Source organism: Mastomys coucha, unplaced genomic scaffold, assembly GCF_008632895.1.
Source record: "Mastomys coucha isolate ucsf_1 unplaced genomic scaffold, UCSF_Mcou_1 pScaffold20, whole genome shotgun sequence".
Classification (NCBI taxonomy): Eukaryota; Metazoa; Chordata; class Mammalia; order Rodentia; family Muridae; genus Mastomys; species Mastomys coucha.
Genome location: NW_022196903.1, coordinates 24,706,654 through 24,716,875, shown reverse-complemented (window position 1 = coordinate 24,716,875; position 10,222 = coordinate 24,706,654). Strand labels below are relative to the sequence as shown.

Below are 10,222 nucleotides of genomic sequence, written 5' to 3'. Positions count from 1 at the left end.
GAGGCAGAGGCAGGTGGATCACTGTGAGCTTGAGGCCAGTCTGGTCTATATGATATTGAGCCAGTGAAACCTTGCCTCAAACATGAGAGAGGGAAAGAATAAAAGACAGACAGAAAGAAAAGGATGTAAAGAGGGAGGGAGAAGGGGGAGGGATGAGGGGAAGGAGGAGGGGGGAGGAGGAAGAAGAGGAGGAAAAAGAAGATAAAGTAGCCATTTGTTTAATTACAGAGTGTAAACTAGTGGCACTTTTCTTGCTGTGTCACCCAGCCAGGTTTCCCTGACTTGTGGCCTTGCCTGCTACTTCTGACTTCATAGCTTGATTTCAGCGGTTAGTGAAACATCTCCATTGGATTCTCACTCACCTTGGGTTTTTAAAAATTCTTACTTTTTATTTAGTCAGCTGTTCTAAAATACTAATGTTAAGCTCTCCTAAAGTTACTAGGACTACGTAGAAATTTAACTGGGGGAAAAAAAAAGAAACAAGAAGCCTTTTGAACAAGGAGACATTTTCTCTTCTAGCAAAGGCACAAGTGCGAGGTGGGGGGTGGGGTGGGGAGGATGGAGGGCACACCCACAAACTTGAATTTAGCCAGAATCGCCGAGCTGTGTTTATTCACTGAGTTTTAAAGTCTGGGGTACTGGCAGAAATTGGAGATCAGTAGTCCAAACGGAACCTTCTCCAGTGAGCTACTCAAAGGCGCAGTTCTGGGGACTAAGCACCACCCCAATCCCTAATTCAGGATTCATACTCTGGTCCATATTATTGAAAGAAGGAAACTGATGAAACAGATGTTTTTGGGCACTGTGAGAGAATGGCACCTTACCATGAAGGTGTCCTTTTCTCCCCCACTCCTCTCCCTAGGAATAAAAGGTCTTTGCTCTTAATTTTACATTCGTGATGTTATTTCTTCTTTCCGTTGTTTCGAGTTGGGAGCTAAACATTGGCCTGGGCCCCAGGCGCCTGCTGGAAAGGAGCCCTCGCAGGCGCAGAGGCTGGCAGAGGAAACCCTGGGGGCGGGAGGCACCCGCTATGCTTTTGTTTCCTAGAACCTGAAGGAGTCTCTTTAAGTCTCCTGGGCGAGGCCAAAGAGCCCCCTTAATCCAAGGCCCTAAATGCAGGGATCTTTGAGAAGGCCACGGAACACTCTCCTGGGTTCCCAAGTCACATGGGTGGAGACCACCCATGCAGCAGAGCCGCCCCGAGCGCCCCGCCCTCGCAAACTGTTCCAGGCGGAGGAATCCCCACACGCTGCTAAGTGCTTGCTGAGTCCTCCCTAACACAGACTGGTTGTCAGTACCCAGTTCCTCCAGTTAAAAATGGAGGATGGGTCAAGCCTTCTTCTTGGTGCCCCTCCACTCTGAAGTAGAGTGCTGTCTCCTAGCAGCTCCCTGCCCCATCCTAAATGAATTTTAACCCACAGTAATCGGAAAAAAGCAAGCAAGAAAACAAACAAAAGACTAAGGTTGGGATTTTTGGATAAAGTAACACCATTCCTATAGATTAGGTAGAATAGTTCTACCTAATTTAGACCGGAGGGTTCTAATGTAGATGGGTCATGTGAGGGAAGTGGAGGCGTGCGGCTCAGGGGTCTTAAGTCTCTTCCAGAAGGCAGGCCCATAGTTTGGTCCCTTCTACGTTTCTTCTAGTTGCCCAAATGGAAAATTGATGTAGGACAGCTTAGCCCATGTCAACAAACTTTTATTGCCATTTCTGCCAGATTCCTGATTCTTACACTGTAGAAACACTGAGGTCTGGTGCAGGGGATGCGGGTGGGAGGTGTTGCCACTCCTCTGCCAAATTAAAGGAAACCCCACTTGCTGGGGCGGGAAGGCCAGACAGATAGGAATTCAAGGGCATGTATGGCTTAGTCCGGCTTCTGCCGAATGCAGAATATAGGGACCACGGTTCCAAACATTTTACAAAGCGGGTGGGGATGAATTTGGCTGCTGTTATACCCCTTGCCCTTGCTGCCATGTTTCCATGGAAATGAGGGAGGGGCAGAATATAGCTCACACTGACTACCTGGGAGTGCAGCAAGGCAAGCATTTGGTAAACATACCCGCTTCACTCCTATCCTCCATATACCCTCGCTGTCCCCATCCAACCCCTAGGCTCACTCTGCTCTGCCTGCTTCACTCCCTTCCTCTCTGGAGCTGGAACTATGCCCACTGGACTCCAGGCAGGGCTGCTAGTGTCTCCCTGGCAGCAGACCATGTCCACCTAGCTCAGCAGCAGCCCTAACAGAGCTGTCTGTTGTGCCTCAGCAAAAAGTATGCAGCTAGTAACCCTACAGCTTTCTGTACACTGCTGTTTCCACACCTCCGCCCAAAGGAAACTAAAAACACAAACTCAAATGTTCAAGGTTACACATAGGACAAAATAATTCTCGGACAATGCTGAGGCTAGGAGTGGGGATGAGGCACATCCTTCTGAGACCTGAGCCATCTGGTGTCCTGTCTTCTAGAGCTTGCTTCTTTCCACTGGGCCCTCCCGGCTGGGGGCTGGAATCCAAATCTGCACTGGGTGCTCTGAGCACCCTCCGCTGCTGGTCCATGAGAATGCTCGTGGTCATGGTAAGGAGGCACAGGAAGGATTCTCAGTACCACGGGTCAGCTCGGTGCTGCTGGTTGTAGAGCTGTAGCTTGATCTGATCTTTTATTTGATTCACAAGGACCTGGGACAGCAGGATTCCTACCAGCTGCAAAGGGTAGAAAGAAATCAGACAGCAATCGATTGTCCTGCTTTCCCAAGCTCAGTCCTTCCAATGTAGCAAGCTCCATCCCTTTCCGGTCCCTCCCGTCCCTCTGCTCCGTCAGTACCCAACTGATCCCTGGATGTCTCCACAAATGACAACCTTTGCAGAGTGTGAGACCTACCATTTGGACAGGTAAGTTACCTGGGGGATGGCCAGGCCTAGTGCCACACCACCAAGTAGGAACAGATTGCTATGTATCCAGTTGACCAACTTGTCAATACAGCCGTTGGTGTAGATGACTTTACTAGCTTCTAAGTAGTCCAGAGCCTGCATACCTTGGCCACACATTGTGTTGATCACTGCCTGAGGAAAAAATTGACAAGCTGAATGGTACTCCCACACCAAGAAACACTGGCTGACAGACTTGCCAACTTTCCTAACCCCCTAAGTTGTTAGAGAATGTCTGTGGAGAACACTGTAATAAAAATGGCTAAATACAGAACTCCTTTCCTTCGAGCTCTCTTGGTCCAACTCTCCCCTTTATCTCTGTCCCATGTGGGTTCAGAATGAAAGGCTAAAGTGACCAGCACAGTGGGTTCATGAAGTCAAACCCTGCACAGCCACCTGGTTAAGCTCGGGAAAGAGTGTCACCATAACTTGGAGCTCACTCGGGAGGAAATGACACACGGTGTTTGCTCACCTGGTTGGGGGTGGGCAAGCAACAGGAATAAGGCACAGAGCAGCGCTCACGGCTAGGGTTGTCCTCCGAGCAGTTGAAGTACATATTCTGAGACCAGTCTTTGTAGGAAATCCCTCCGCAGCAGCTGAACTGCAACACAGCCCACCAGAAAGGTTAGGAGCCACTGATCCCCCACACTGAGGTGGCCAGGGGGCTCACCAAGCCTAAGGCAAGCCTCCATTGTGACTTTGAGGTACTGGAAGCCCATCTAGGGGCTCAAGCTTCTCAGCTGCTTTCACTAAAGAAATTCTCTTAATTCCTTATTTATCTTATTATAACTTAGTGCTTTATACTCCAACTGGCTTGTGCACACTCGCATACACACATACACACAGAGGGGGAGAGGGAGAGAGAGAGAGGGGAGGAAGGAAGGTGAGGGTGAGGGAGGGGGAGAGAGAAAGACAGAGAGAGGGAGAGAGAGAGGGGGAGGGAGGGAGGGAGGGAGGTATATATTATTCAGACTTAACCCCTTGAGAGAAGGTTCTGAATTTATAACCCTATAAAACAGTCTGGAGAAGGAGATATTCAAGATTACTGGCTTGGACCAGGGGTGTTCACAGATAGAGCATATGCTTAAAATGTTTGACATCTGGATTCACTCCAGCACTACTGAGAGAAAAATACATAAGAAAAATCCAAACCAAAAACCTGACATAAGAAAAGAAATCACAAGAAGAAAAATCTTCAATATCAGGAGCCCATAATTACTCCGTGAAAACAAAATGGACCCCAAAGCTGAGGACTGCACCAGAGGAACAGAGACGTGGCACTGGTCTCAAAAATACCTTGATTCAAAATGTAACTTTGACTAACAACAGCCTGAACCACAACAACCAAAAGTGAAAGTGACTGAGGTGCCCACCCATGGATAAATAGGATGAGGCCGCAGTCACACAAAGAGTATTATTTAGCCTGAAAAAAGGAAATTCTGACACACACAACACACAACATGGATGAAACCTGATGACATGCCAAGTGAAAGTAATCAGTCACTAAAGGACACATGTATAATTCCATTCATATCTGTTAGAGCCACAGAAAGTTGAATGGTAGTGGCCTCCACGAGAGGGAAATGCAAAGTGTTTAATGGGCACAGCTCAGCAGGGAAAGATGGAAAGGTTTGTTTTTTATTATTTGTACATGCGTGCACACACATGCCATGGTGTATATGGAAAGGCCAGATGACAACTTTTGGGAGTTGTTCTTCCCTTCCACAGTGGATCACTGGAGCCACGCTCAGGTTCCACAGTGGATCCCGGGAGCCACGCTCAGATTCTCTGTTGGGGTTTTATAAAAAGCATGTTCACCCACTGAGCTGTTTCACTGTCCTGAAGAGTTTTTGTCTTGTTTTGTTGCTGAGATGGGGGTTCCTGTAGCCAGCTGGCCTGAAACTCAATATGAAGCCAAGTCTGGTTTTGAACTCCTAATCTTTCCAATTCCATTTTTCAAACAGAAGGGACACTTTTGCACTGCCTTACTGGCAAAGATGGAAAACTCCTGCTAATAGATGATGGTTGTGGTTACATACAGTATGATTCTACCCCCTTCTTAAAAGATTTATTTTATTTATTTATAAGATTTATTTATTTTATTATTCTAGTAACTGTCTTCAGACATACCAGAAGAGGGCATCAGATCCCATCACAGGTGGTTGTGAGCCACCATGTGGTTGCTGGAAATTGAACTCAGGACCTCTAGAATAGCAATCAGTACTCTTAACCACTGAGCCATCTCTCCAGCCCAATTTTTCCCCTTTTATGCTGGGGATTGAACCTGGGGTCTCACACATACAAGGCAGGTTCTCACCACGGAGCTATAACCCCAGTGTCTCAGTAGTTACTCCGGCTGTCCTTGAACTGACTGCATAGCCCAGGTAGGCCTTGAACTCTGTCTTAGCCTCCCAACTGGGGAGGATTACAAGTTGTATTAATACATCTACTTAATGTTAATCTTTTTAATATGTAAAATGGTAAATCCTGGATTATGGGTATAGCTCAGTATTGTAGAGTTCACATGCACGTGGTGTTCACAGATCTACTCAAAAACAAGCAAAACAAAACAAAATGGCTTTAGTTTTTGTTTTTTGTTTGTTTGAGACAGGGTTTCACTAGCCCTAGCTGTCCTAGAACTCACTCTACAGACCAGGCTAGCCTAGAAGTCAGATATCCACTTGCCTCTGTGCCTCCAGAGTGCTAGGATTAAAGGTGTGTGCCACTACCACGTGGCACAAAATAGTACTTTTTGATTATATATATTTGGTCACAGTTTTTAGTGTGATATATAATAAATTTGATTTATTCCCTGTAGGTAATCCCTTACAATGTTTTTTTTTAATTCTTCCAGAATCCTTTTGTAAGACTAATAGTCTTTCCTTTCTTCTTTACATAAGCATATGTATTATTACATATATGTATATTATATATAATATATACATTACACATATATGTAATGCTATATGTAGCATTCTAGGCCCTTAACAGTACCTGCCCCCACCAAAGCCCTTCCTAGAACACATTATTTATTGGGTAAAAGAAGTCCATAGGCCTAGAGAGTGAGGAGTTCCTTGCACTAACATTTTCACCCTACCCACAGGGCACTGGGTGATCACACCACACTTGGCTGGTACCTTCTTCTGGCCAAAGTCAATGAGGTTCTGCAGATCCAGGTCATCTCGATAATGCACAATAGCATTGTTGATGATCTCACTCACTTTCCCCCGAGCCTGCCAGATACAATCAGGACACAGGATTAACTCATAATTATTAATCCCCTCAGAAATAATAGCAAACACAGACCAGTATTGGCAGTGGCTTGAATGAAAATGTCCCCCATCATCTCAGACGTTTGAGTACTTAGTCCCTAGTTGGTGGCACTGGGTGTGGATAGTGTAGATAGTGTGGTTTTGCTGAAGGAAGTATGTCACTAGGTGTGGGCTTTGAATTTTAAAAGCTATATGCTATTCCCAGGGCGCTCTGTTTCCTGACTGTTGTTCAGGATGTGAGTCCTCAGCTTCCTACATCTGCCACTATGCCCGTTGTGGCTGCCATGTCTCCCTGCTGTGACAGACTTACCCATCTGGATCAGTAAGCCCAAAGAGACTCTTCTAAGTTGCCTTGACCACGGTGCTTTATCATAGCAGTGTGAGAGCCCAAACATTCTTGTTTTGTCTTCTGTGCTCCTTTCCAGATGTCTCTATGGTTTACTGTCACAGCACACTTTGTAGGGTCAGAGGCCCAGGGTAGCCCTTCCCTCTCTTATGCCAGGTTCCAGAGGATGAGCACAGGCTTCGTGCTCTTCCCCCATTCTGGGTGCATGCTAATAGCCACTGGAGTTAGTGCAGCCAAATGGCCCTAAGTCCCTACGTACTGTTCTGGCTCCAGTCTTTCTATCATACATACGCATTGCCACCAGCTCCTATTCCAGCCTCCCATTTTATACACTGGATAATTCTATCACATCATGTGGATCATCAACTCACTAGAGAGCCTCATTCTATCACAAATTTATTTTGTACTTTATCATTCAAAGACCTAAAAATTGAGAAGCCCTGTCAATGTCAGGCCTGTGTCACTAAAAGGTATTAGTGACTGCCTCCCAAGAGTTTGAGGGTAGGGGGGCTTGGGGAATCACAGAATAAAATTAAAATTAGGGAAGCTACCAACAGTCAAAGTCATATTTCCTCAGATCATCTTTGATCTGAATCAGCCTTGAAATCAGATCTTGCAAGGGAAGATGTTTGGTTCAGGCCCATCCACTCTGCCCTCGGGTACCGGTAGACCAGGGCAGCAGTGCCCCTGACATCACAGCTTCTCAGAACTGTCTTTCAGAACAATGCAGTGTTACCTACTTCTCTCTATCTACCTTTATCTACCTCTGCGTATTAGTACCCAGAAAACTTGTTGACTGGTGCAGTGAGGGAATTTTGCTTTGTTTTAGCACAAAGGGGCTCACTAAGTGGAGACACTGACCTCTAGTGGACACAAGAAAATTGCTCTTTACACTCAGATCTCCTTTATTAAGCCACAAGAACTTGCCAACTACAAATCAACTCAGCAGCATTTAGACTAATAATTTTGTACCTTCGTCTCTCTCTGCTCAACTACTTTTTCCTATGGCTTTTTGTGTGTTTGTTATTGAGACAGGGTTTCTCTGTGTAGCCCCAGCTGTCCTAGAACTCACTATGTAGATCAGGCTGGCCTGGAACTCAGAAATGCCCCTGCCTCCAGAGCACTGGGATCAAAGGGGTGTGCCACCATGACTGGCTTCTGTTCCTGTGACTTTATTTCATAGTCTTGTATTTTATTCCTGGTAGCTATTTGTAACTTGAGAATGGAATTCTGGTTCATTTTTCTCCCCCCTCCCCTTTTTGGGGGGAGATGTTGTTTTGTTTTCAAAGTAGGGGTCTCATTAGGTAGCTCAGGTTGGCCTAGAATGCACTATGCAGAATAGTATGTCCAGGAACTCAGAGTTCCACCTGCCTTTGCCTCCTGAATGCTAGGAATAAAGGGATGCACCAATACACCTTGCTATATTTTTCTTCCTTTTTAAAAATAGACAGATTTCTCATTATTACTAGTCCCAGCTACACTGGAACTCACATGTAGACAGTGTTGGACTCAAATTCATGGAAATCCCTCTGTCTCTGGTTTCCCAGTGCTGGGATTAAAGGAAACGCTGGTTCTTAATTAGGACTGTTGCCTTAGGCAGCCCACCTCCAGATGTGGGAAGCATGGTTCAGAGCTGTGTCTGCCTTCCCTCTGCTTTCCACATCTAGTTCAATAAACAGTGTCTGAGTAACAATCTCTTCAAGTTGTCTGTGGTTTTGATCACTGAGTTCTACTTAGTCATTTACCATTTAAGTATGAAGGTTATTTTAATGTTTCTCGTGTTTATAGATCACCCCCGCCCCCCATGGCATCAAGTTGTCAAAGGGAAAACACCTTACAGTCAGGACGTTCTCTTTAAACAGCTTGATGTTAAAGGCCGTTTATCCATCCCTAAAGGGGAACCTTTCAAAGGCTGATGCTTCCCCGGGGAAAGAGTGCTGTGGTTAATTAATCAGCAGGAACTCCCCTTCCTCCCTCGGGTACCAGAGGCCTCTAGGCTCCCAGTGTTACCTTGTCTGAGAACACGAAGCCCAGGATGCCAGCAGCCAGCTGCAGCAGGAACACGATGGTGAGGCAGAGGGAGAACTGTGGCACACAGGCAAGACAAGGCACAACATCACTGCTCTGGGAGGCAGCTGGGCTCTTCTCCACACCCCCAACATGACAGAGTTCTGCCTCTAGGACAATGCCACGGAGGTGACCACCCTGCTAGGTCACTCAGAGCAGACCTCTGCAGCGAGGAGCTGACAGCACAGGCTTAGAGGGTACCCTGGGACTGAGGGGACAGAATGGACCTCTGTAGGATGGTAGAGGGGAGCAGAAACACAAGGAAGAGGAGCGAGCAAGGCTTTTCTGCGGCCTGACTACTTACTGTCTGCAGAAGGCAGATGTTCTCTCGAAGGGATCCGATACAGCCACAGAAGGTGAGAAGGAACATGAGGACGCCCACCACGATGAGCAGGATAGCAGGGTCCACCGCCAGACAAGCCAAGGCTGCTTCTGGGAGAGAGGCTGACCCTCAGCTGGAGCCTGCTGCCCACTGAGGGGGCTCCCAGGGATGGATGAGGGGTGTACCCAACCTGTTCTTCCTGTACTGGGGGGAACCCCCTTGCCTGGTGAAGATTATGGGAAAGACCTCCTCACAGGGGAGAGCAAAAGTGTGCCGGAGGAGTCCTGGCATGTAATTTGAGGAACTAAGAAAAGCCCTTATTCCAGGCTCAGGAGTGGAGCAGCCGCTTTTGCTCCAGAGATGACAGAGTGGCACTGGGCTCACCAGCTGGGCAGGTTCCTAAATACTCTGCATAGGAATTAAGGTTGAGTTACTTCAGGCAGGCTTGGGGGGCAAAGTCCTTGACTGCTCTCTGTTTCTCTCCAGGACTTAGTCCTGACAGAGCAGGGAGGGGGTCAGGCTCAGGAAAACCCAAGTGAACTGCCAGTCTGAAGTGGCCCAGTAAGACTTGGTTCAGGGAGCTGCTCCTCTGACCTCAGCCCAGGGCCAGAGCTGGAGCAAGCGGAGGTGCAGCAAGTGTGTGGAGAGGCAGAAGGAGTCTATAACCCACCTGCGTGCTTCATCAGCCTGGCATAGACACCCACGGCCACCATGACCATGGAAATTACCTGTAGGAACAGGAAAGGAGTCAGGAGAAAATGAGAGAGCTCTGGACATAACGAAAAACTTTTAGAGGAGGGCAGGGAGGCCAGCTTTCCTGGGGCACAGGTGCAGCTGTCCTCTACCAACACCACCTCCGCTTTACGCCTGGCACTGGCTCCTTCATTCTCTATAATGCAATCATCTTGTGAGACAGACAGTGTCCCCATTTCACAGATGGAGAAATCAAGACAGTACAAGTTTAATATAGAACAGAACAGTGATTACAAACACAGGCTATCGGGCTGGAGAGATGGCTCAGCAGTTAAGAATACTGACTGCTCTTCCGAAGTTCCTGAGTTCAAATCCCAGCAACCACATGGTGGCTCACAACCATCCAAAATGAGATCTGATGCCCTCTTTTGGGGTGTCTGAAGACAGCGACAGTGTACTTACATATAACAATAAATAAATCTTAAAAACAAAACAAAACAAAACACACCGGGCGGTGGTGGCACCTTTAGTCCCAGCACTTGGGAGGCAGAGACAGGCAGATTTCTGAGTTCAAAGCCAGCCTGGTCTACAGAGTGAG

General features: G+C 47.2%; 1 protein-coding gene across 2 annotated transcripts in view; it reads right to left on the bottom strand.

Moving 5' to 3' along the window:
* Window positions 1–1,682: 1,682 nt before the first annotated feature.
* Window positions 1,683–10,222, bottom strand: part of Tspan33 (tetraspanin 33) — a 22,189-nt gene continuing 13,649 nt past the window's right edge. The window contains exons 2-8 of one of the 2 annotated variants that reach the window (XM_031381378.1): window positions 9,602–9,659; window positions 8,914–9,038; window positions 8,553–8,627; window positions 6,062–6,157; window positions 3,397–3,525; window positions 2,898–3,059; window positions 1,683–2,699 (exon numbers count right to left, since the gene is read on the bottom strand). In XM_031381378.1, coding sequence (XP_031237238.1) covers window positions 2,598–2,699; window positions 2,898–3,059; window positions 3,397–3,525; window positions 6,062–6,157; window positions 8,553–8,627; window positions 8,914–9,038; window positions 9,602–9,659 — 747 coding nt within the window. In that variant the 3' untranslated portion in view covers window positions 1,683–2,597. Of the gene's footprint in view, window positions 2,700–2,897; window positions 3,060–3,396; window positions 3,526–6,061; window positions 6,158–8,552; window positions 8,628–8,913; window positions 9,042–9,601; window positions 9,660–10,222 lie in introns of both variants that reach the window. The other variant, XM_031381377.1, reaches the window with a different exon arrangement.